The sequence below is a fragment of the Ambystoma mexicanum genome, chromosome 14 (genome assembly GCF_040938575.1).
Source record: "Ambystoma mexicanum isolate Mex_15411 chromosome 14, UKY_AmexF1_1, whole genome shotgun sequence".
NCBI classification, from domain to species: Eukaryota; Metazoa; Chordata; class Amphibia; order Caudata; family Ambystomatidae; genus Ambystoma; species Ambystoma mexicanum.
In genome coordinates, this window is record NC_090940.1 from 208,078,742 (window position 1) to 208,105,924 (window position 27,183).

Sequence of the window (27,183 nt, forward strand, 5' to 3'; positions counted from 1 at the left end):
ACCAAAGTTAAACCAGCTGTTATTTGTTAGTTCGTAAAACACAAACATCTTCTTTAGATGGTTCAATAATCTCCTTGTGTTAAGTATTGACTGCTGGGCACTGAAGGTCGTGGTTAAAATTGTAAACAGTCAAGCCGACCTTTCATCCTTCCAAGATTAATCAAATGAGTCCCAGTGTTGTGAGGTAACAACACATAAATATACAAATGTTCATAAGCATTTTCGCCAAGAGTGCTATCTTCGTTATTATTGGTTAAGCAATAAACCCCAACATGGCTGGGCATTACCGTGTCAGATAGTGAGCTGGTGCCGCATTACAGGTCTGAGCGAAGCAAGAACCAGAGAAGCAGAAGAAACCTCAAATCTATTGAGAGCTTTGTTTTAGACACTCAACCAGCAGCCATGGAGATGGAGAAGACACCAAAAGCCTGCTCAGGGCTGTATCTTAGACTGGGGCACTGATCAGACTCAGTGCTAGAGAAGACGGCCAGAGCCTGCTGAGGACTGTAGCTCAGACAGCGGTGAAGACCATATTCGGAAACCAAGAAGTAGAAGTTGAAAGCCTGGTGTTGGATAAATTACACACACAGGCAGATCCCAGACCCATAATGGAAGGACAGAAACTCAATGGTTTGCTTCTGTCTGTCCATCAGATGCTGGGAGAGGCCAGACCACAATCAAAGCAAGATGCAAGCCAGGCGCCCTCTAGGGCTCTGTCTTAGACCTGTGTGAAGAACAGACCGAAGGACAGGGTGAAGAGGAGCTTGGCCCAGGTGGGGGATCAATGGATGGTGGGTTTTTAAAAACTCAGCCTGACCTAAATCCTAAACAATGGGGAAGAAATTCCTGCTGGCAGCCGAGCGTGAAACAGTACAATCTTGCTGATGGTCTTCTCGAGTGATCACTGAATTGAAAAACTGTGGTGGGATGTCTTGGCATATCTGAGGATTGGATAAGGGTCAGACAAGTCAAAGGTTCAGAAATCAAACATCCCTCTTGCCCCACTTAATCAAAAGATTGAATATATTACTAATAATAAAACCTTGTATTCGTGCCCATAAGGTCCCTTGCTTGTCTCTCCTCCTTTTGCTACACCTCATCAATACTGACACTACTCCCACTTACCCTTGCTCCTGATATTATACTCCCCTGACATTCTCACCCCCTCCCCAAAGGCTCACCACCTTGCGGTCCAATCAGACCGCTATCTCAAGCTCCATCAATTCGTTATCGACTTCTCGTCTACTAGACTCAGCCTGTTAAATGTAAACATTCGGATTATCCACTCTCCCCTCACCTGCCATTCTACTAAAACTCCAATCTGAAGTCGAACATTCATGCCCCTTGAAAAATTGCTAGACTTTTCAAAATGCACTCTACAACCTTCTCAACTCCTCTCCCACCTCTTCCCACCACCCTCCTACAACCCGGCTCTCAATGCACAAAAGAGCCCGCTTCAAATTCCAGCTTCTTGTCTCTACGTGGACTAGGCCCTCCCAGGTGGCTGCCTCAGTCTGCCACTACTCTGGTGCCAGGACCCTGGCATATTTTCCAATCTTTCTGCTCCACATCAATCCTGTGCATCCACCCACTTCCAATCCTTTTCCCTGCTTCCCACTCATCACTGGGAAACCGTATACCCTGAAATTAAAAATCGCAAAAACATCCAGCACCTAAACACTATCTATCGTCTCCTTAAAGAAAATGCACCCTCATTCTCCTGTCTCATCTCCCCTACCCCTTTGTATTTATCTCCCCCTAGCATGATGGCACTGTCCCCCGCTTTGTATACTCTCGCCCATGTCAGACATTTGTTACCTTGCAAGGGTTCAGAAATCAAACGCCCCCCTTCCCTCATTTAATCAAAGGATTGAATATGTTACTAATAATAAAACCTTTACACGTTCCCATAAAGTACCTTGCTTGTCTCCTCCTTTTGCTACACCTCATCAATACCGCCCCTGCTCTAACTTACCCGTGCACCCCCTCCACCCTCCTCTCATGGCTCTTTGCAGGCTGGTTCAATGTACACCGCTCTGCCACTGTGAATGCTAATCACACTTTCATAGTACCTTATAATGTGTGATCTGTTTGGTGTCAAGTCGGTCTGTACAAAACTGTTCAACGCTTACATGCGTTTTTGACAGAGGCACTTGATGGAAGCTAAACATTATTTTTAAAGTGATATTCCAGTAATGTGAATTTAATGTATGCAATATTTACATATCTGCATCTGCGCAAGTGCACAGTTAAAGCAGCATATATGCGCGTGCTTCTGCATTCATTCGCTTCCTCTATATTTGGAATTGCCTCAAGGAGGCAGCTTGGATTGAATGAGTGTTTTCTCACCAGATGCGTAAAGTCACACCTTGTGTTTCTCAGCTACCAAATATGCAAAAATAACACGTAGCACTGAAATAGAAAAGATCAACGGAAAACAAATGAGTGTAATTAGTTGCCTAGCAGCGCCTTTTCCTAAATCCAGAGGACGAATATGAGAATGTTCTATTTGTCGGTCGTGTCTAGGAGTAAATGAAAGATAGCCATGTAAATAATTAACATTCCACTCAGAATAGCAGCTGCCAATAAGTAAAAGACAGTATTTCAAAGCGTATGTGTGTGTGTGCAGGGTTTTGCCTGAATGCATATTTAAACAGGATAATGCATACACAAATGATGGCACTAAATGGCAAAATATTACAGTAAAAAGCATTGTTAAGAACAGAGTGGTAAGGAAGTGTTTTGGTTGCCCAATTGGTTGTTCAGTGTCCAAGAAATTAATTTAATCTCTGATGTTCTCCTTTTAATCTCACTGGTGTTTCTGCCTCATCTACGAGGGAAACTCAAAAGGGGTCCTCCTCTTTCCCTCTGCCTTTCGTGTATATCCGCTGGGTTGGAGCTTCTGTTCCCAACACACCACCAATGAATCAGATTCCTTCTCCGAGTCCTTGTTAAGCTTTGCCTCCTTGTTAGGCTTTGCCTGGGTATTGGACTTGGGTCCCAGCATACCACCAATGAATTGGATTTCTCATGAGTCCATGTTGAGATTTGCCTCGTTGTTAGGCTTTGCCTGGGTATTGGACTTGGGTTCCCAGCATGCCACCAATGTATTGTATTCCTTCTCCGAGTCCTTGTTAAGCTTTGCCTCCTTGTTAGGCTTTGCCTGGGTATTGGACTTGGGTTCCCAGCATGCCACCAATGAATTGGATTTCTCATGAGTCCATGTTGAGATTTGCCTCCTTGTTAGGCTTTGCCTGGGTATTGGACTTGGGTTCCCAGCATGCCACCAATGTATTGGATTCCTTCTCCGAGTCCTTGTTAAGCTTTGCCTCCTTGTTAGGCTTTGCCTGGGTATTGGACTTGGGTTCCCAGCATACCACCAATGAATTGGATTCCTTCTCCGAGTCCTTGTTAAGCTTTGCCTCCTTGTTAGGCTTTGCCTGGGTATTGGACTTGGGTTCCCAGCATACCACCAATGAATTGGATTTCTCATGAGTCCATGTTGAGATTTGCCTCCTTGTTAGGCTTTGCCTGGGTATTGGACTTGGGTTCCCAGCATACCACCAATGAATTGGATTTCTCATAAGTCCATGTTGAAATTTGCCTCCTTGTTAGTCTTTGCCTGGGTATTGGACTTGGGTTCCCAGCATGCCACCAATGTATTGGATTCATTCTCTGAGTCCTTGTTAAGCTTTGCCGCCTTGTTTGGCTTTGCGTGGGCATTGGACTTCGGGTCCCAGCATACCACCAATGAATAGGATTCCTTCTCTGAGTCCTTGTTAAGCTTTGACTCCTTGTTAGGCTTTCTCTGGGTATTGGACTTGCGTTCCCAGCATAACACAAATGAATTAGATTCCTTCTCTGAGCCTTTGTTAGACATTGTATGGGTATTGAACATTCTCAGCATGCAACAAATGAAGCCCCTTCTCTCTCTGTCCTTCTTAGACTTGGGCTGGATATTGGATTGCATTTCCCAGCATACAACAAAAGATTCAACTGTTTGCTCTGTACTACTATGTTTCTCTTGTTACACCATAGTTTCCTTTCTTTGCTCTCCAAAATACAATCCTGTTTGGAATCTCCTTTGGAAATGGTACCTTCCTCCAGTGTCTCTAAGCTTCTCTCATGCCTCGGAAACCGAATTCCCCCCCAGGCTCTCTACTCCATAGCATCTCTCTTGCAGTGTGCTGCTCCACATATGCACTCTGTACACTGCAGTCTTGGTGATGATGATCTAGTGTGATCAATCCAAATGTATTCAACTCTGTAATAATGCTGTGGTAAAAGGTAAAAGGTACCCCTTCTATCGTATCAAGAAACACAGATGCAACGTAAGGTGAGGTTGGTAATATTTAAAGGATAGTTCCGGGACTTTTTTTTTATTGTCCCTACGGGTCGGCCATGTGTTTGTAAGCATAAATCGGTAGATCGTAGGAAACTTTCCTATGGACCTTACCCGACTTTTCGCCCATTATCGCACTCGAAATCAGCCTCCATTTTGTGATAATCCTATCATTCCGCCGCATCGACCTGGCTCACCTGCCTTTGCGGCACTAAATCAAATCCCCCGCCCCTGAAACAGACTTTATCAAAACATTCATATTCCCCGCCTCTATCCGTGACGTGACTGAGCTGCGTAGGCAAACGCGCCCAGGCGTCTTCTACGCGACTCCACACAGACCCCGGAAATCAACACAGATCAGCTCACAATACAGCGCACCACAATTCGGAATATGAAACTGCACTTTGAAATCAAACCGCAAGATTGTAAATGTGGTAAAGTACATTTATTTGACATCAAATGTTTAGAGAATATTCAGCGATTTGCATTTTTATTTGCTCATGTTCCAAAAAGTTCGTATTGAGGAACGCGATGGTCCTTTGCTGTACACAGGGTCTTAGAGCATCTCACAATACAGCGCCACAATTCGGAATGTGAAACCGTGGTTTAAAAGCAAACGGCAAAATTGTACATTTGGCAAAGTACGTTTATTGGACATCAAATGTTTAGAGAATATTCAGCGATTTGCATTTTTCTTTGCTCTCGATCCAAATTAGTTCGTCTTGAGGGAAGCGATGTTCGTGTGCAGTACACAGGGTGTTGGTTTACGATAAAAATAAGCTCTTCGGTCGCACTGATAATCGCATGGCTGTTCCAACAACGAGGCACTAGGCCACCACAACGGTAGGTATGTTGCATCTAACCGTTAGTACCGCGTAAGGGCATACTTGTACTTGGCGATCGTCCCATAAAATGGTCAGGGTGGTAACGTTGTTCACGCGGAGAAGCAACTGGCGGCTGTAGAAGCCGTCCGCCGGTGTCCGGTACTCGTGACACAGACAGTAGTGAATGATGTACCTAAAAACATAAAAAATGAAATTAGTCTCACCATCAGATCCTTATTAAAATCATAGCGAGGACAGCGCTACTGGGTGTACACAAGTGTTTAAAGGCGTGGCGAGGCAGGGAGGGGGGGGAGTGGAGTACAAGGTAAGTAGCATAAAATAATAAATAAATAGGGCCAGCTGGTGGCAAGTGCAAGGTAAGTGCAGAACAAGTGCTGGGAAGGGGGGGCTGTAGGATACTGAGACAGTCCCCCAGTGCAGGGGTTGACAGGGAGGCAGTGCAGGTGGAGAGTGGAAGGGCCCAGGACCGAGGTCGCAGACAGTGGACCAGTTGTAGCAGGGGAGAGGGAGAGAGAAAGCAGAAGCAAAGAGGAAGGTTTTGAGGTGCTTCAGTAAAAGCAGATGTTTCTCCTCAAGATAGTGCGCGGTAGAAAACAATATGCCACATAGAACGAACAAGTACAACTGAACCCGTCTTTAAAGCCACTGTATAGTAATGAAATTGCGGTATAAACTCATCAAAAGTTACTTACATTATATTTGCATTTTCCATTGTGTCTCTGTGTAGGGCAGACCCGAAACACCACTCCTTCTTTGCCGACGTTACTTCTTCTAATGAACGTGGCTCATCGTTTCGTTTCTGAAATTTTATTCATTATCTTTTCTTAGTCTTTCAGGATGGTCCCGGCCTGTCAAGGTCAAATCACAATAGAACCTTATACTGGGTCGTGGGCCGTTCCGCCACCCGAGCAAAACATCAAAGCAGCTGACCTTCACTTTGAGCGAGCACACATTTCTAGTTAGCTCCAGTTAGTGTAAGGGCATCTTGTCTGCGTGCCTTTTTTTTTATTGTCCCTATGGGTCGGCCATGTGTTTGTAATACGGAAACATTCTATAATTTTTGTAAAAATGATTTATATTACTGTTTGGTTTAATTGCAATGGGCCTGCAACATGAGGAGACTCGAGAGAACAGACAATCAAATTACAATCATTTAAACCGTGATGTGTATTTCTCAATGAGCTCTGCTTTAGGTGGACATGGAACAGAGGCAATGTTGGGTGGCAATGCAGTTGTCCCCTGCATAGGTTCGTTCACCACTCCATGTATGTGCCTATCGAGGACATCTACGATAAGTCTCTCAATAAACTCATATTGCATATCCTCAAACACTGGTTTGATCACCCATTGTTTACTTCTTTTAGTGAAGGCCTTATTGTAGCGAAGCGTCCCTAAAGTTCCGGTCGTCCTACTTTGTTGACGGCCAACATTATGGTTATGTGCCAAGACCGCTAGAAGAGTCCGATTTATCATGCCTTCCATGCCAAAATGCAATCTTTTGGGCCTGTACTTTAGGCACATATTGTGGAACACCTCCAAATCTCCTGTGTGGCAGAATTCCGTGAGTCCCCTCAAATCTCTTGTTATAGTTTTATCAAATACAATCTTTTCAATGGCCTTGTGAGTGGGTGATGAAGGAATCAACCACTTCTTCTTCCGTGCCTCCTCTGTGGACAAATGGCCATGTTCACATTTGTGGAAATGCTCATTTGTCGACCATCGATGTACGTTGCTACAGTGCAACATTACTGACCGCCATTTTTCCAGTAGAATTTCCAACGACCCTTCACATGTTTTTGAGCTCCACCAAAGATGGTTGCTGATTGACTTGGACCACTGTGAAATACCTTGCATATCTTTTTTTTTTCCTGCAGCCGACAATTTTTTATTGATTGTTTTTGCAAGATGCCATACGTCAAATTGGTGATTTATATTTTTGTACTCTTCTCTCATTGTCTTGGCAATTGAAACGTGTCTGTCCGTGGCTATCAGGTCGATCACCATTCCCCGCGATTGTAGTTCTTGCAATGATGCTACAAAGCCAACTTTCTCCATGGCCACTGAGGATGTACTTTGTGACACCTGCACGACCACCGAACTCACAATTTTCTTACTTTCCATGTCCTGAAAGTGGTAGGTGCAGTACTTGGCTGAAAATCCTGGGCTGTCGCACTGTCCATCACCGGCTAGCCTGAAGCGTTTGCCCGCGAATGTACTTTCCATTGACATTTTTTCCATTCTCCAAGCTTCGCTGATGGCTGGAAATAGATAATCGGTTTGGTATTTGTAGAACTGACTTTTCGCAATGAAATGGATTCCCACAAACTGAAAGAAATACTGTAACTTTTTAAAACTTGAACCACTAAAAAGTGCGGCCGCTGCACAAAGTAGATTGCCTGCTGGCAGTTGCCCCAGCATGGGTTGTGCAGACCATGCGAACGGATGATATTGTGTACAGGTGGCATGTATTTTAAGGTTAGTGCCTCGAATTGCACGAGTCACATTAATCAATGGCTCCCCACATACTTCCCCACCAACCCAATGCCCACATTTCATCATCATAATAATATCCATCAAACAGCTATCGAATACAATGAATTTGGCCTCTTTCCTTATACTGTCACTCTGCATCCCAGCTGGTTCGGCCTGTAACGTTGAGGACATGTCACTCGCATGAAAGGTACAATCTCTGATATCGTCTTCCGCTATGCTGAGTGATATTGATGGTGTTTCATTGTCGTCCACTTCATTCTCTTCCATTGCAACATCTGTTCCTTGTCCGGAGATGGGAGAAAAAAACAATGTCTTCAACTTTCGCGCGCTCTTATTTTTTGCGGGTGTGGATTCTGTGAATTGATCTCCGACTGCATCCAAACTACCAGGAGGACATTCACTATCAATGGCTGGTGGTGGTATAGCTCCGTTGTCAATCACTTCATATTCTTCCCATTGGCACGATGCATCTCCAGTCTCAAGTCCCTGCCAAAAGGTTTGACAAGCAACATCTCTCGTTCGCTTCACTGTCTGTGTAGATCTAGTTCTTACACCCACTCGCAACTAGAGGACAGATTAGAAAAGGGATGTTCAGTTTAAACACAACTTACAGTATTGAACTATTGACAGTGAAAGACAACATAATATAGTGAACAGGACACTAACCTTCTTTTGCTTTCTTTTCTTTGAAACTTTCTTGCCTAGAAATTCAACATCTGGACGCTGTTGCTCCGACTCGTGTGTGCATGTCTCCACTTCCTCTCGCGCTGCAACGACTATATTTTCATGATAAGCACATCCATCACTCACTGAGGCTCCATCGACTCCCTGAAACATAGAACTTTCATTAGTATGTATAATAATATTGAAAACACAAAATGTACTTGGGGACCAATACCCATACGTACATCTCAATAGCAAAACACGAATGAACGCATTGTGTAGAACATTCAAACGACAATAGTTCACGCATTGTTGATCTAGTTAGATTGAACTGTCAAGATCCATACCTCGGGCTCCGCATAGACTTCCATTGATGATATTATTGAAGATGACGCTTCAGCAACTCCCTGAAACACAGTAATTGCATTAGTATGGTTTTCTATTTTGTTTAAAAGAACATAAACTTTCTGCAGGCGTCAACGGCTCATCTAAATAGACCTGCACAAATGATCAGTTGTCTAAAATAAATAATGGATATCTAAATATGATTCGATTTGCTCCATCGTTGGAAGTGTCACCACCCAGAGATCTGCATCAACTACTAGGGGTGATGTTCTTGTTGAAGAAGCTCCGTCAGCTCCCTGAAACATAGTACTTGCGTTAATAAAGAAGGAAGTATAGCGGATGTAATCACGTCATTTGATCTCGCATGATTGATCTGTCAGTATCCATACCTCGAAATGCATAAGAACATCAAGGGACGCTGTAACTGCGGTGCACACTTCTGCAAGCTGTTGCGCCGACCCGTAACTGCATGCTCCCCCTTCTTCTTGGACTAATGCTCCATCGACTCCCTGAAACATAGGACTTTCATTAGTAATGAACACAATATTGAAAAAAGAAGACACATAGGAGGGCGACGACAGAAGGACATACCAATGGCTAAAAACGAAAGAAACATTGTGTGTAACAATCACGCTACAAGAATGCAAGATCTGATGATCTCCATCGATGGAACTGTCCGGAAACGTACCTCGAGCATCTGAGTGACATCTACGGTTGTCGTCAATGCGTTGGACTCCTCAGCATCTCCCTGAAAGACAGTACTTGCATTATTTTGGATAACAATAATTATAACTGAAAACAAAGACTAGAGGACGAGTACTGTGGTGTACCATTAGGTAAAATGATTACACGATCAATTAAAACTATTGATTTACATGCCTAAAACAAGTCAGTGTCAGAATAGCTAAGTAAGATTACCCGATAGGCGCTTGAAGTGGCTGATGACTGCAATAACGACACGGATGGAGAATCTTCCGCCTTCATATTGAGTGGATACATAAATGGGGAAATTATTGTTAGCTAATGCTACACACTACCGCAAGGCCGAGAGACAAATACGTAAACTTGACTCACCAGTGGAGGGATGTGGACGAATAGAGTGGGAATAGCGGTTGAGAGCAATTTTCGCCTCGCTCGCGGTGTTTTCTTCTTTATTAGCAATGATGTGGAGTACATGTCTGGGCTAAAGTGCCTGCTGCAGATGCGGTATCGATCACCCCTCTTGTCCGCAAAGACTTCAAGGACTCTACTTTCTAGCTCAGAGGCTGGATATCCGCAATATCGGACCCATTCTCTTATCTGATCTATTGTCTTAGGGAAAACATGCATTATAGTATCTTCAGATTTGTTATGGGTCTTCGAAGGGCAACCGCCAATGGAACAGGCAGGCATTATGGAAAGTTCTGAAAAGTAAAGATCAACAATTCTCTATGAATACCAATGTGTTAAAACATTAAATGACACATAAAAGGTTCAATGCAAGGTCCGTTTTGGTTCTTGGAACTATACACGTTATTCACATGCGGATAAGTATTTCAATAACTTTCAAAAAATAGAAAAAGTAATTTGACTAAACTCAGAACATGTGACTAGTTCCTTGCATGTACTGTCGTGAACGAAAAGAAAACATGGATGCAATTTGATGACTACTAGCAAATAGATATAAATTAAAAAATTGGACGCAAAATGATTATGGTACATGGACTTACCTTGACGAACAAACAGTTAGATGCAGGGATCAGAGTAGTTTCTTGTCGTAGAACAGGGAGCAGTTCACAGGTTGCAAACTGACGAGTTTGCTCAAAGTGGTCACGGAAGTTCACAGAGACGAAGAGCAGATAACCAGCACCTTCACGGGTTGACTAGCAAAGCGCAAAGAAGTTCTCATTAGAAATATGAAGTGGGTTATAAAGAATTCGAAACAGGGGTGTGTTTGTGAATGAATGACGTGTATATGTCGTGGCATTATGCGGTCTGCAGGGGGCCGTCCAGCGTGAGGGGGGATGCTTGGCAGGAGACACAGGGTCTGGAGGTAGACATGGGAACAACAAACCCATGCTCTATAGACCACTTTGAAGTGTACATGGTCTTTGGCACCTCTTGGCCTTTATCGCTCCCTGACAGCTCCACTTGCCAGCAGCGCAAGTACCCCGGTGCGAACTGCCTTTGATAGGGCGGGGGTGGATCGGGGCGGTGGTCGTGCAGACAAGACACAGGAAGACTCGTGAATGGAGACACACTTATGTGGATTGCAGGGGGCCGTCCAGCGTGAGGGGGGATGCTTGGCAGGAGACACGGGGTCTGGAGGTAGACATGGGAACAACAAACCCATGCTCTATAGACCACTTTGAAGTGTACATGGTCTTTGGCACCTCTTGGCCTTTATCGCTCCCTGACAGCTCCACTTGCCAGCAGCGCAAGTACCCCGGTGCGAACTGCCTTTGATAGGGCGGGGGGTGGATCGGGGCGGTGGTCGTGCAGACAAGACACAGGAAGACTCGTGAATGGAGACACACTTATGTGGATTGCAGGGGGCCGTCCAGCGTGAGGGTGGATGCTTGGCAGGAGACACGGGGTCTGGAGGTAGACATGGGAACAACAACCCATGCTCTATAGACCACTTTGAAGTGTACATGGTCTTTGGCACCTCTTGGCCTTTATCGCTCCCTGACAGCTACACTTGCCAGCACAAGTACCCCGGTGCGAACTGCCTTTGATAGGGCGGGGGGGTGGATCGGGGCGGTGGTCGTGCAGACAAGACCCGTTTGCCGCAGGGCCTCACCAAGGAGAGGCCATCTAACTGAATGTAAGAGGATGGCTGCAGGATCTACTACATGGAAGGCAGGGGGGTGAGTTTATAAATACCTCACCCTCCCAGGAGAATATATGGGGGTCATCTCTGTACCCGGTGCCCAAAAAGAGGATTTATTATGATCAACCATATTTATTATTTACCTATAACCATGTTTTGTATCAATAAAATCCAACAGCTTTTTATTGCCAACGCTTGATGCCAACCCACAAAATAATATATGTATGACTGCTGCATATATGGGTTCAACGGTTATGTGGATTGAAGGTGTGCGGCCAGCGTGAGGGAGGATGCTGGCCGGAGACATGTGGTGTGACAAGACAAGGCACTGGAAGGCTATTCAACGGAGACACACTAGATTCATTTAAAAAATCAAAACAACCATTGCTAAAATATATGTTGGGCTTTATTTTAGATTTTAGTTAAACATAAATAATAAACATTACACATTGTAAAGTTGAGGTTGCAGCACATCGAGGGAAAATCCGCGGTATTGTCCACTGTCACTGGGGAAATGTTGTCTAATGGCAAGTACCGCACAGGCAGGTATTACTCTCCGAACGCGGTGTCCGAGCCTCCCGTGAAGCCACCAAGTGAAGCAACGATAGGCCACCAGCCTGTACCACCTGTGAAAAAAAAAGATGCAAACTGTATTAAACTGACCAAACTTTCTTATCAATGTCGATTCAGGTAACACATGTCATTTTTCTTAGAAAAAAATTATATCTAGAAAATGCACTATATGGAACCAATTTACATGCGTTCGAATGATATGTAAATGTAATTTTATATGTGGGAGACGACCATGAAATAGTGGTGGCATCACTGACATCACAAACAGAGTATACTTACCCGTTACTCGGATTACGCGGACGAACAGTGCCACGAAGTTCATGCATAAGCACCATCATCATCCTCAACACTGTCCGTGAGAGGCAGGCTTCCCTGAACTCTGGCAGCTCGGTGATGCATTGCGGACTTTGCTCGCCTTCCTGCAGACTTTGCTCGCTTTCCGAAATGTAGGCCAAGCACCCGGAATTTTCACGGCAGCAGCAGTTCTCCTCCTCAGTTGGCATTAGCTCGCACCGATTGCACGTGCACCAGGTGGAGACGCCGTCCATGCGACATGGTCCAGGCTCTTCATCCGTTGACTGGTCCTCCCAACTGCCGTCCGAATCCCCATCGTTTTCGCGTGCTTGCCTTTCCAGTAGTTCCTCCTCGGTGTACTCGGGCTCGTACATATACGGCATTATTGTGGCCATTGTGCGGTAAAGATAGTAAAATAATTTACAGAGATGGTACAGGTGTTCACACGGGCTACAAGCGGCGAAGGTAGCTGACCAGAGCACTGAAACGAGTCACAGAATACTCAAAGTAACACAGAGAGAGGAATGGAATCGAAAATCTGCTGCTGTATGTTGTGAAACGGTCTGTTTATACTTATTGGGGAAAGAGGCGTCCTGCCATTTCCATGGCAACACGTCAATAGCTGAGGCGCAGCGATTGTTGACACGAGACGTGCTTGAAATGGGCAGTACGCGTCTGCTGATGTCAGGCTCAGGGGCGGGGGATTTGATTTAGTGCCGCAAAGGCAGGTGAGCCAGGTCGATGCGGCGGAATGATAGGATTATCACAAAATGGAGGCTGATTTCGAGTGCGATAATGGGCGAAAAGTCGGGTAAGGTCCATAGGAAAGTTTCCTACGATCTACCGATTTATGCTTACAAACACATGGCCGACCCGTAGGGACAATAAAAAAAAAGTCCCGGAACTATCCTTTAATATGCAGTTTATAGCAGGCCAAATGTGTTGCCAGGACTGTCTATAGATGTGATAGGAGAGTAGATTCCAGCATTTCAGGGGGTGGGGGAAGGTGGGGAGGGGTGTGCAACTTCCTTACTAAGCACAGTTGGGGGTAAAGTGTTGGACGATCAAGGCAATGAATAGAGTGTCATGTTATATTGAGACCACCAAACTCATATGTTAATGTTAGCATATCAGACTAATCGTGTTTGCTCATCCCCAAAAATAAGTGTGATAAGAACTGGTGGGGCAACTATACAGGAATATTTGTGAATAGAGCAAAAGGATCATCTTGAACAGAGGCACCACTATGGGGAGGAGGGCTATAGCCCCAGGTCTTTTGGTTGTAGCTCTGGATAGAAGCAGAGGGGCTACAACCAAAAGGCAATACCTAGCCCCTGGTCCCACCATTACCACAGCCCCAGATCCATACCTAGCAACACCCCTGATCTTGAATAAAGAAAGTTTTGTCTTTATGGATATAGCTAGCTTTAACCTCTTATGTACTTTGTGCCTGATGTCAGTAAGAAGAGGTTATGCAATTCAATTGGATCCTACTATGCTGTTAGTAAAAGGCTAATTTATAACTCCTTTCATAGGAAACGATTCTACCTCTATTGGCACCCAAGCAAACACCTGATATGGTGAAAGAGTTGGACCTATCCCACTTTTATTACTTCAAATGCATACTCATAAGTGCTCCACAAAGAGTCATGAAACAGCTACAACTGAGTGTCTGAGTAAACCTTGGGCAACAAGAGATGAGCTCTCTCCCGGCTTAACACCCCATTTACTATCTCCAAGAAAAGTACAAGCTCTCCATTAAAGTTCTATGCATCACTTACAAGGCATTAGGGAATATTCCTCCCAACCATATGTTCCATCAACAAACCCAAGATCCTCCAGTAAGTGACGTTTATGCACAAGTAATTTCGGCAAATAAAATCATATCTGTGGATGTAGACTAGCCACTCCAGTCCCAAGACTATAGAATGACTTCAAAACCTAAGAACTCAACAAGATCATCTGATGCTCATCAAGGTCTTAAAAACCTTCCTGTTATTGCGATCGTTCCATAAAACCTCACTTTGAAAGTTTACAATTCGGCCTCTCAAGCGAAGGCAGCACAGGTCACTTCCTGTGCCGACGATCAGGATAACAATGTGATCAATACTTTGTAAACAATCACTTATTCTAGATTGTAAACTTGCCATGTAAAGCTTTCACCCAGACCCATGTATGTAACCTATTGCCTAACTGTGAACACTACCATACTTTACTTTCTCTCCGTGTGCCTCTGTGTGACCCCTGGTACTCTCAAACAGCTTCATCACTGGGAAGCATATTCTAAAACCCAAATAACTAAATTAATTTACAATTGTCTATGCCCTTTTTCTGACACATGATGTAGCAAGATATTTCAATGGCAGTTAACAGGATGGAAATGTGTCACGACATTTCAATTCTTCATGGTTGTTGCTGAACTGCTTGCCGCAGGGTAGCCATTTCTTTAGTCTCTGAAACTCCAGCAGGATCTTTTCAATTGTCCTAGTTTATTCGAGCCCTGTGATGACCTCCAGAAGAATCATTTTCCAGTGGGCAGTCTGTTTCTACCCATTTTGTTCTTAGAGTAGTCAGGGTACCTACTGAGAAGGTCTGTCCTTTTGTCTGGATTTAGGGGGATAAAGTTAAGCTGACTATTCAAATCTGGAGAGAAGCCTACATTTTCCATATAATAAGTTAATATGGGTCAGACAGGCAAAGGGAAAACAGCAATTACCAAGTGACAAAAGGGCTCTTTAAAATATTATTAAAGGAAAACCAGTCTAGGAAATTGATTTCACACAAAATGAAGACCACTTTGTACTACTAACCGAGATCACAAACAAATATTTTGGCAATTATTTTGGGTAGTGTCATTAGAAACATCAGTAAATCCGGAATGAGATGATGGTATACATGTAGTTGTGAGTCTCCCTTTGAGGAGAGTTCCTTGTATCATGTAATGTTCCTCCGAGGGAAGCTGGCTTTTGATCCAAACATTTTAGGTTCCTCTACTCACAATAAATAAGGGCCACTCTGGCTGGAAATTCTTGAATTGTAACGAGTAGTAGGGAGCCGCTTAAACTGGTCTCTGTAGAAGTTGGGAAGCAATCAGTGACTTGTGTTGACCTGCCAACATCCTCCTCCTAGAATCATGGCTGTCCCTCTACCGGTGGCCATCTCTCATATAGGAGGCCTTCCTCTAAGTCTACTTGTTTAAAGTCTTGTAAACTGATGTTGCCTTGCAATCAAATCCCCTCTGTTTCCTGTGACATACAGCACAAGTTCTGATCCAGAAGTGGCATCTCATCCTTTCACCTTGAGGTGAGGTGCTCTGGAAGCCCGATCAAGAACAGTGGGCCTGGAGACATCACCTTTATGCAATGGCCTACCCTTTGCGGTGCTCAACCTTTCTCTTTGGGACCAGGTGTTATTTTACAGGCCCTTGAGCAGAATTCCCCTCACCCTGGCTGGTCACAGAAGCATGTTCCTCAGGGATCACCCACATCCTGATGGTGTCTATATGGGGAAGAATTACCTGTTGCCTGCACGCTGTCCAGCCGTTGAAGATTGGTTAATACATAGTGCCTTGTGCCATCTCAGTTTAACTAGATTCCCCACTTGTGCATTGCAGCTTTCCCCGTGACTGATGATTTGCACAACCCCACATTGTATTTTAACAATTAGGTTCTATAGCTTGGCAAACTGTTTGGGTCTTGAGCAAAGCCTTATAGCCATTATGTAAGCCCATGCTCAATCCCTCTTTTCGTGAACGTCTCATTGGACCCATGGACAAGGTGATGTAAAATCACTCTGAACTTCTAAAGTAACTCAAGAGCCTTCAGTCCCTAAAAGTGATCAGCTGTATTGCCCATGCCTGTCACTGTGTAGACCCTATCCTCTGGATGTTGTGGTACAATATCAGCCAGCACCCTGTGGGAGTGCCCAGTACTGAACCCCGACTGCCATAATGATTCTTATGCCAGATACTAGTTAAAGAACTATTGTCTAGCGCGTTTAGGAGAATGACTTCTAAACTGCTGTTGCTTGTGGCTATATTTGTATATTTATTTATCAAGATTGAATATATATGGTATGATTTGTGCCTTCACTTGTACTCCTACAGTGTGAGTATTCAGCTGTGATCAAAAAAAGTGTGCCCGTTGTTTTTGTAAACCCTTTTATTGACATTAGACTAGTGGTGATATTACCAGAAATTTCCCACGTACTCCTATGGCCCTGTACATGATTTATACATCATATGCAGGGTAGAGCAGTGGCCTGAATGCAGCCCTGTGATCAAAGTACATATGACCACAGATGCTGTGCTATGTCCAACACAAAACGTGCCTCCTTCACATGAGTGGAACTACCCAGCAGTGATATACAACAGAGAGATTTCCAAACAGGTAGGTTCCTTTAAGAAGCCTGCAGGACCAACAGGGTTGGAGCAGTGTCAGTCACATGTTGCAGAGTCTGGCGTGTGGCAGGCAGTGCCTCAGGCCATTGATCTTAATGAAGGCTCCTGCCTGTAGGTACGACTTTCTAATGGTCTGTTGACCACGCCACCTATAGAGAGACACCCACACCTCTCATCCCTTATCTCCCGAGAGAGAATGGCCCATAATCTCAGCCAAAGGTTAGATTTACTAACAGGGAGGCTCCCCGTAAACGCTGAAATGGCTGTAGCAGTATATGTTGTTGAGGCTGTGATTTGACTGCCTCTGCGCCTGCTGCACCTACTTTTAAAAGGTACCATACATGTGGGAGGTCTGCCAATGTCCCCAAAGCTTCAACCCACCGCCATTTACTCCACCACATCAGATTATGCAGCACAGAGTGTTCTCGTCTCTTGCTCCTTTTCTCCTGATGTAGACTGGCTGATAGGGAAATTATGAGATCCCAGCAAGCAGGTTTTCCTAGGGAGCCTCTAGATGTAGCTCCCTAGGCAGCCACTCGATGTGAGGAAACATTAGCCACATGTTGCTCTGTTTGACATGCAACTGCCTCTGTCCCAGCCCAGCCAACCTTTAAATTGAGTTTCCCAAAAGGCCTATCCACCTCTTTTTACCTTTCCTCGTTCCAGCTGTTCCAACATAGCAGGATTCTTTGATAATATCGAACACAAACCAAGCCCTCTCGCCTACCATTCCTTATGCCCTTAGGTAGACTGGCCTATCATGGAATTGCAGGGATTTTAAAATATAAAGTTCCACTTAGAGGTTAATTCAGCATAGCACAGGGAGCAGCCTTCCGCTCCCCCCTATGCCCCGCCCTGCCTCTACAGGTCTCCGCTTAACTGTTGTGAAATCTAATCTTCCAGTTTATTCCTGTATTTGTCCCACAAAACAGAGCCTTGCCACCACTCCCTCATTCTCACCATTCCTTCTCTCTGTCACACAAAGCACATCCAATTAAGTCTCGGATTCCAACAAGTAAGCCATGAATGTTTCAGTCAATGTTTCCTTAAGTATTGCAGTCTGCAATCCACCTCTGCCTCTCTGAGCTGTTGCTTTGACTTTATAGAGTAAAGGTTTTCCTCTGGAGCATGTCTATCCCAATAACCTTTGCAAACCAATGCCCATTGCACTCCCAATGTGCAGTGGCTATGGCCTGGATTTGCAGTTTGCATTGCTGATACTGAGCGTAGCCACAACTGTTTCTGGTTCACGACTCATTAGTCTTCAACATGCTGCACCCACACGTGAGCCTGTGCCACTCAGCCAGTTTGATGCAGAGTAACAGAGATTCCCTAGATGAGATAGTACATCTACCTTTGCCTTGCATCATGGTGTACCCCAGGGGTCTGTTCTTGGTCCTCTTCTGTCTTTACTCTACATGTATTCTCTTGCCATTATTATTACTTAATTTGTCCTGTCTTGCCACTTCTATGCCAATGTTTTCCAGATCTTGTCTCTTTTTCCTCCTTCTCTGACTTGCTTCACGCTACTCCTGCTGCTTCTCTGTTGGTGACTAAATCATGGATATACTCATTCTAATTTGCTATATCTTAATACCACAAAAACGGAGTAAATGTTTCCCCACTTTAAATATTCCTGCTCCTCTCTATCTGCATACTGTCATTTCCTATCTGTGCCATTTCCTTTTCACTATCTGCATGCAAAAGCTTGCATTCATCCTTGACTCCACCCATTCTTCATCATGTCTTAGCTCTAATATTTTTCACTTGTGTCGTGTCCATCTTTTTTAATAGCCGTAAAGCTCAGCCTTCTCTGGCCTTTCTTACAACCACATTTCTTATCGCTACACTTGTCTTTTCTCGACTTGACTGATGTTCTGGTTTGATAATTGGTCTGCGAGCCTATTTACTGTACCCTGCTTTCAATCTTTATCTCTGCTATTCATACTATGTTCTGTGTCTCACTTCTGTCCAATTCTCTCCAGTCCAATGTTTGTCTTCCATATCAATCCCGCCTTTGCTCTCATTTTCTTTGTATTATCTCTAAATGTATTCATGAACTTTCTGTCTCATGTTTCTTCTGACAGTTCACACACTTCCCTGTGCACAATCCCGTTTCTGCTCTTTCTAACTTCTTGAGTCCAAACATTGGGACTCGCTTCCTCTTGCTGTCCGAGCCTTTCCCGCTCTTTCCTTATTCCGTTCTTTTCTCAAAGGTCATCTTGCTCTCCTCTCTGTTGTAATTTTGATCTTCCTCATGGATATATTGTTTTACTTTGCCAAATTGTGTGCAGTGCTTTGCGAAAGCACTTTATAAAGCAAGAAATGCAAATACTCATTATTTTAACAATACTTAGGTGAGTATTAGGTTTTCTTCCATTAGTTAAAACATACAGCAGCACAGAAAACATTGACCAAAACTGACTATATTTCCAATCAAAGCATGGACCAATTTGTAACTTTAAAAACATAAATATATGACCTAGATAGTCCTATCCTGATCGCTCTAGTTCATGGTGTAACTTCCTAGTGTTTGTCTCTCCTCTTCTTTGCTACTTTTTCAGTGGATACATCATTTTCTCTGTTCCTCTGTTGGATCAAACATATTTTAATTATCGTCTATTATTTAATCTATGAAGTGTGGGATTTCATCACAAGTATGTTAGTATGGCCAGAGTGCGGATTTTGTATCTTGTGCACTGACGTGTGGTTTCCACAAACACCAAATGCACTGAGGGCCTTAGGACCATGCCACTTCCCCGGGACGCGTGAGTGGGCTGCGCTTTCACTTTGATTCTCAGCACAGTGACATGCATCATGCATACTGTGAGCTTCAGCGTAGCATACATGAACTACTTCCAGAGCATAACTATTTGAGAGACTATTATGGAAAACCTCCGCGTTTATGTGGCTTCCATGGGGATCCATTACCATATCAAGAAGGATTCCAAGTGATGTATTCCATTACTATGACCTAGCACCAGCGCAATATCGAGTCATATTTCACTGGCGTGACCTCAAGACAGGGATATACAGCTTTTTCTCTCTGCTGTCCCAGGACTTCAGTGCATGGGGAGAGAAAGGTGAGTGCCACTAGAGGGAATTAGGAGAGGGTGGCGGGACCCCAGGTATTTCTCTCCAGCCCAGGTTGCCGATGTGTTCGTCATGTATCCGTTTAAACCCCCTAAACTGCTGGTCCACTGTGAGAAGGATGAGAATGGGATGCTGAAGAGGAGGGGCCATACAAAGCATGCAATTGTAGATGAGCACCTATCAACAAAGTTGTTCACTTGACCACAGTATTCAAAGTAGCATCTTTGCCAGCTCGTGCTTCCCTCACATTGCCCATCTGAGGTCACTTAAAACCACTTGGTGTGGTATTGCCCAGTTACCCATCTACAATTCTTTGTATCTGACATGGACGTGAGGGCGAGGAATTAAGAAAAAGGGTTCCATTCTGATTTGTTTTCTCATTTTTATTTTTTCTATGCATTCTTTTGTCCTAGATACCTATGGAAAGCTGAGCCTTCTCAATTCGGTGGGTCAGGAGATGTCTCGCTGCAAGACTTCGATTCGACGAGGCCAACCAAACCCCATCTACAAGGAGACCTTCATCTTCCAGGTCGCCCTCTTCCAGCTTTCCGACGTCACGCTGATGATTTCCATCTACAACAGGCGCAGCATGAAGCGCAAGGAGATGATTGGCTGGCTGTCACTCGGTCAGAACAGCAGCGGTGAAGAAGAGCAAAGCCACTGGTTGGAAATGAAAGACTCACGTGGGCAGCAGATCTGCCGGTGGCATACCCTACTGGAGTCCTAACAGTCCGGCCTCGGCAAAGATAGACTGTTTGTTTGTCCTTCAATATCCATCAGTGTGTTTTGCTTCTCAGCAGATAACAAATGAACACATGAACAAGCAGAGGACATTTTTTATTCATGAAAACCTTTTTTTATCCGAAATGGGCTTTATAGAGTAGTGAACTTCTGCTTAACATAGATGGAAATGTACTGTGTATGTTACTGACAATATAAGGTTAAATTGCTTTTATCTCACAAACTAAGACTAAGCCAGCACTGCTGATTTCACTGTCTAAGTGATTTATTCTGTATCAAACTGCTCTTTCCTTCTGCACTAAATTATCTTCCTTTTCACCGGAACCAATAATGTATGCAAATGCTGTTAAGAACCTGACGTCATTGTACAGTGATCTACAAATGCATGTAACAGGATCAGTTGTTTTTCCTAGCATTTTTAAATTGCTCTGAATGACTCTTTGATACTATTGTACTTCAGACTGTATAGTATATTTTCACTAGCATGAAAACGCACTAAATATTTTGCTGCAAACTTTCAAGTAAAGTTTCAAGTGCCTTTGAGTTGTGATTATTGGGTTGCACACTTCTGTTATGTTTTTGGATGTATGTTAATTTTTTAATACAAATTTCCACAATCTGAACTCGACACAGTGTAGTTAAAATTGTACTGCATTTTCATCTGTCATTTTTTTTCTGAACACAGTGAAACTTCACCAAATTGGGCATGCAACTAAACTGTGTATATCCGAGCACTCAAGACACATTTAGCATGTCCGCCATGTTTTCGTGCACAAAATGATTGGTATAAAAAAGTATGTTTTTTGCTCTGCGATTTCCATAGAGGCTAAACAAAATCACCCTTTTGACCTCCATAACTCGGAATTGTCTTCTTTGATTTTTAAGGTTGTTGAGACATTCTTAGTCCTTATCCTGAATTCGTGCACTGTGATAAACAAAAAATGCAAGTGCAACCGGCCAAATTCGAGATACCCCTTTTTAAAAAAAAAACCAAATGATCAATATTTACAAGGACTAAAACGGAACACAAAATATAATGCAAAACACACAAAAACATCCGCAGCCCCAAACACACAATGACACGCCTTGTCAGTCATGCAAAGAGGGGTCTGAGGGAAAAAACGAAATGACAAGTATTTAGGATATTCCACAAAACGCATAAGATCTGCTGCGCCCAACACCCAGTAGGACTGCCATGGATGTTCAGTTGTATCAGAGGGATTAAACAAATGAAAAATATTCTGCTAAAAGCACGAGATACAACTACACACACACCTTATTCAGTCATGTGGGTTTGGGTCAGAGGGACAAAATGAAATGAAAAACATTCAGAAACATTTAATAAATGTGCTCCACCAGAACCAACATGAAGCAGCCCCCCGTAGATGTGCATAAGGGTCAGAGGGTAAAAACAAACATACATACTGCCAAATGCACAATACGGTCAGCCACTGCCACACTTACTAGCAGTGTTGTGCATGCAATGTAGGTTCTGAGGTACAAAACAAAATGAGAAATCTACTTTGAACTGAAGTACCCTGCGAAACTCACAAGATGATCCACCATACCCAGCACAAACTTGTCATCATAACTCGCTAACAAGCCAAACAATACTCTTTAAAAAGAAACTAGTGGGAACATGTTTGTTTAAAATTTTTTTAAAAAAGGGAAGCTTTCTACCTATTACAAGCAAAACTAAAAACATGTGTAATGCCAGCATTGAGGGTTGCCATATTATTAAAGAGGAGGTTCACTCAAAAATTGTATTCTTTTAAAAGATGGGCCATAATAAAAAATATACATAAATATTTTTACAAAAATGTCCTATGTACATTTTTCAGCAAATAAGCATCACAGTCATACATTTAAAGCACTAGGAGGGCAAGGAGGCATCCATTTTGTGAAATGAATGAGCCTCCTGTGCTTATGTTAGCTCTGTTCTCACAGCAATAATCAAGCAAAAAACCCCTACTGGGAGCTTTTGCTTTTTGCTGCCCGGGAGCAGAGAATGCTGCCAGGTTCCTGCCAGCTTTGCTTTGATAATTGCAGTTATTTTCTTTTTAAGTTTCCAGAGCTCATCCTGTCCGGGGGAGCTCTGGAAACTTAAAAAGAAAGTAACTGCAATTATTAACATTCTGCCGCATCGACGAATGGTGTAGTGTTGATGTTAGCTGGTATTTTCTTTTTAAGTTTCCAGGGCACATCTGGGCCGAGGCAGCCCTGGACAATTAAAATGAAAGTCACAGCAATTACTAATATTCTGCCATCCGCCGCATCGACGGGTGGCATAGGATTGATAATAGCCGGTACTTTCGTTTTAAGTTTCCAGGGCTGCCTCGGGACGGGAGGGGCTGCAAACTTAAAAAGGAAGTACCTGCAATTATTATTACAACGCTGGCAGACTCTAGCCTGCCAGCATTCTCTGCTCTCCTGCAGCAGTTAGCAAAAACTCCCAGTAGGGGGCTTTCGCTTGAAAATTGCTGCAATAGAAGAGTCAGCATAAGCACAGGAGGCTCGTTCATTTCACAAAATGGATGCCTCCTAGTGCTGACTTTGAGGCTCATTTGCTGAAAAGTTTACCTAGGAACTATTTGTACAGATATTTTGTATGTATAATTTTTTATTATGGCCCATCTTTCAAAAGAATACAGTTTGTCAGTGAACTCCCCCTAAACATAAAATAAAACCAATACTGTTGGAATCTTAAACAAAAGACCTAATATACACATTATTTATTTAATTTATGTATGTTAACATTTGTAAAGGGCACCAAACCCTTAGGCAGCAGGGGGCTGGTTGCAAGTAACAAGAATAAAATGGTAGGTCATACAGAAAACGAGACAAAGAAACAAAGTAGCCAGGAGCAAGAGAATCAGTTCAGTCTGGGAGCATCATAGTTTTAAGGTGTCAAGTCCATAGGTGCCACTTCCAGTGAAAACAGCAAAGTCGTAAGGTGTCCAGAAGAACCTGTACGATTGTTCAGCTCTAAATTTGTGTGGGAGGGCATTCCAGTTTTCAGCGGCAACAACCGGGAAGCTTGTACCTCCAGCTCTTTTCAGTTGGTATCTAGGGGGAATCAAGCAGTTGGTGTAGAGTGATTGGATATGTCTTCAGGATTTGGCTTGATGACGTTTTTTGGAGAGATATTTAGGTGCAATGTTAGCTATACATTTATGAGTAATGGCCAGTGTTTTGAACAGAATCCACTGTTGAATAGGGAGCCAGTGTGTGATGAATCAACTTCTGGGGCACCAGTGGTCCAGGGATGAATATCGGTTTCTAAACCATCAATCAACCCCACACCTCTAGTACACCAGAAGGGATCTGAACAGATTTGAATACAAGTGAATTATGAGACCTCCTTGTCCAATTTTGGTAACGTGGATGGCATGGCAGGCTTATCGTCATGGATCGTTGGTTAGTTGCAACACAGCGAAAACATAATTATTACCCAATGATAAAATGGACTGTCCAGTCGAGGTTGTATAAAAATATCTACTTTATTATTGCTACAACAAACAGTTCTAGCACTACAACATACAACCCACCCTGTAAAGCAACACATAGGTCAGACCGTTTCACAAAGGATAGGGATGCACTCTGGATACTGACAGGAGGGTAGTTGGTAAAGTATTTAGTCTTACAGTTCAATGATATTCGTTTCCGGCACCGAGGGGGCAAAAGATGGTAAATGACTCTAGGGCATTCAGAGAAGTACCAGGGGGCATAGCCACAATGCTGAAGAAGTTCTTGGTGCTCGACAGCATCAAGGCGGTTCCAGGGCGCTTTGCAGTTCTTTAGGCAGAGTTGCTGGCGGGAGAAAGCTGCGGGTACCAGGTGGCAGGCAGTTCAGCAAGTGAGGCTGGACAGATGTCTGCAGGCTGTCTGGGCCAGTGGCTCTGGCCAAGAAACATCTGTGCTGGTTGGCAGATCTGGAATTCTGGACGAGGCGTCTAGGACGGCTCTGGTGACTGTGGCATAACAACAGTAAGCAGTGCAGGCGGATGCAGTTAGAGGACTTAACTGTCTCCAAAATGTCCTTGGAAGATGGAGGCTGGATGATGCTTGTGTGGCACTCCTCCTAGCTTCTTCGCCGGGATAGGTTCCTTTCAAGGCGGATGTCCCAAAGCTCAGGAGAGTGTTTGCAGACAAAGGCCTTGTCCTTTGTCCAGAGACTCTCCGGCACTTCCTACCTAGGAAGCTTGCTGGCAGAACCTAGCAGGACATGCGGTGTGCTGGCTGGGTACCGGTTCTGGATCTGATGGATGGCTTCTTGGAGTCCGGTATCTCCCTCTGTTCCCTGGGACATGTTTAGGGGAGGGATCTTGGAACTCCAGGCCTTCCGTCCCTGGCAGAAGATGTAAGGTAGACTGTACCTTGAGCTCGGGTCCAAATGAATCCTCCTTACTCCTTTGAAAGTCTTCAGATGATCTGCTAAGTGAGGGGTTTAGCCCTCTTTTGAAGCCAAATGGGCCCCAGTGAGTGGTGCAGGCTAAACCCATCTTAATGAACAAATCCTGGGTCCCCACCAACAATATTCTGTTATGCATGAGGCCAGGACTAGTGCTCTGCAACAGGACAGACAAGGGGGTGACAACATATACCCAAGTCCCACCCATCTCCCTGTCTGTTGTAGATCAAAGTGTCTCTCTGGTTAACTGAGCCCTCTGTGACTCTTCATTAAAACGCAGGGTCCACTTGAAGATTGTGCTGGGAGCAGACTTCTTGTCTCCCCCAAACCACTTAGTTCTCCCCTCTGAAAGGGGTCAGCTATGCAGGGGTTTGCCCTTGGTAAATAGTGGACCCAGACATGTATTTCACTGCCTTTCATACAGAGGGGTGGGAACTAGCTTCAAGTTGACACATTGCATACCAAAGGGGTGCTTGCCTGCCTTTCCTGTTGTCTATTCTGGCAACCAAGCCCCTTTAGGATTGTTTCAAATATCTCATTAGTATGCACTGCCACCAGCTGGAGGACAAAGGAAAGCAGATCCATAGGGCCTTTGATATTTAAATTAGGCTGCCCATGCTGGAGGAAGGCGTGCCTTCCCCCTCCTTGAGATGCTTTTCTGTACCTAGGGCTGTCACATTCCAGCTGAATGTGACAGGGGAAGACGACTCCTGTAGGCTGTCTTTTCCCAGAGTACATGTGACTATGCATTTTGTGTGGGAAGGAGATGGACTGTGTTGAATGGCCTCAGACAATGCTCGGAGGTTGGTCTCCCATCATTCCTTTTAATTTTAAAAAAATCAAAAAAGCCCAGATGAGCGCACAGTCCCTGTGCGAATGGTCTAATTCATCACACAGTGAGCATTTTGCCTGGCTACTGAAATGTGCTCTCATCTGGAGATGTTCAGTGCAGCCCTAAGAGCATTATTCTGAATGATCTGCAGTTTAAGGGTTCTGGCCGAAATGCCTGCAAATAGAGCATTACAATAGTCCAACCTTGATCCTATGAGTGCCCTTACAATCGTGAGGCAGCTGTCAGGATATAGGAATGGCCGACAGGCATGAATAAGTGTTGTTGTGTGTGCTGCCGATGAGGCAATCGCATTAACCTACCTGTTTGGGGACAGGGTTGAGTCTAGGTACACGCCTAAAGTTTTGACTGCATTGGAGACTGGTATTGTATTTCCGTCAATGCCAAACGCTTTGTATTTGGAGTCAAGTTTGTTGAGGTTAGTGTGGGATCCAGTAAGGAGGATTTCAGGTTTTACATCATTGAGGCATAGCATGTTGGTAGCCATCCAGTCTTGGATGCTGGGGTAAGTGGAATTCAAGGTGTTGGTGTCATCAGTGTAATTTCATTTGATAAGCAGGAGGATTTGCGTATCATCCACGTCATTTGTATAGGAGATACCATGGTCATCCAAGATGTCCAATAGTGGTTTTGTGAAGAAGTTATATAGTGCAGCCGAGACACTGGAGCCTTGAGGGACTCTGCAAGAGATGGGGGTAGGTTGGCCGGAATCTGTGTCAGAGAAACCCTAAAGGATCTGTTAGACAGGAAGGAGAAGATCCAGTTAATGGCTTGTTCAGAGAACAGCCCTGCAGATCTAAGGTGCTGGCATAAAATACACTGATCAACAAGATCAAATGCTGCTAGCAAGTCCAGCGGGAGTAATTATGATGACTTGACAGAGTTTTTAACTTCATCCAACTGTTTTTTTATATCTAAAAGGTCCAATTCTGTCCTGTGACTGGGCGTGAAGCCTGATTGCTGTAGTCCCAGAAGGTTGTTGGTCTCAAGGAGGGGGTGAATTTTAACATCGAAAGCTCTGTCCAGTATTTTGAGAAGAAAGGGAACGGTAGTGGTGGGGGGCATAGGTGTTGGGGATTTAAGGGTCTAGTGATGGTTTCTTTTTAGCAAGGGGAGTACCCAAGCATCCTTTAGGTTATTTGGCACTTGGCAGGTGGCGAAGGAGGTGTTGATCAGGGAGGTGATGAAGGGTGCCAGTGCTAAGGCACACTCCTTGATCACCCTAGCTGGGCAGGTATCTCCTTGCATCTCAAAGGTGTGAGGCCTTTAATAATTTGTAGCATTCTGGATTCTGTGACTGTTTTAAAGTAAAATGGCTGGGA

General features: G+C 44.1%; 1 protein-coding gene across 6 annotated transcripts in view; it reads left to right on the plus strand.

The window, feature by feature from the left end:
• Positions 1 to 21,138, plus strand: part of SYT16 (synaptotagmin 16) — a 695,358-nt gene extending 674,220 nt beyond the window's left edge. For all 6 annotated transcript variants that reach the window (XM_069638935.1, XM_069638933.1, XM_069638936.1 and 3 more), the window contains one exon: positions 20,273 to 21,138. In XM_069638935.1, the coding sequence (XP_069495036.1) occupies positions 20,273 to 20,586 (314 nt within the window). In that variant the 3' untranslated portion in view covers positions 20,587 to 21,138. The remainder of the gene's footprint in view (positions 1 to 20,272) is intronic.
• The last annotated feature ends 6,045 nt before the right edge of the window (positions 21,139 to 27,183 follow it).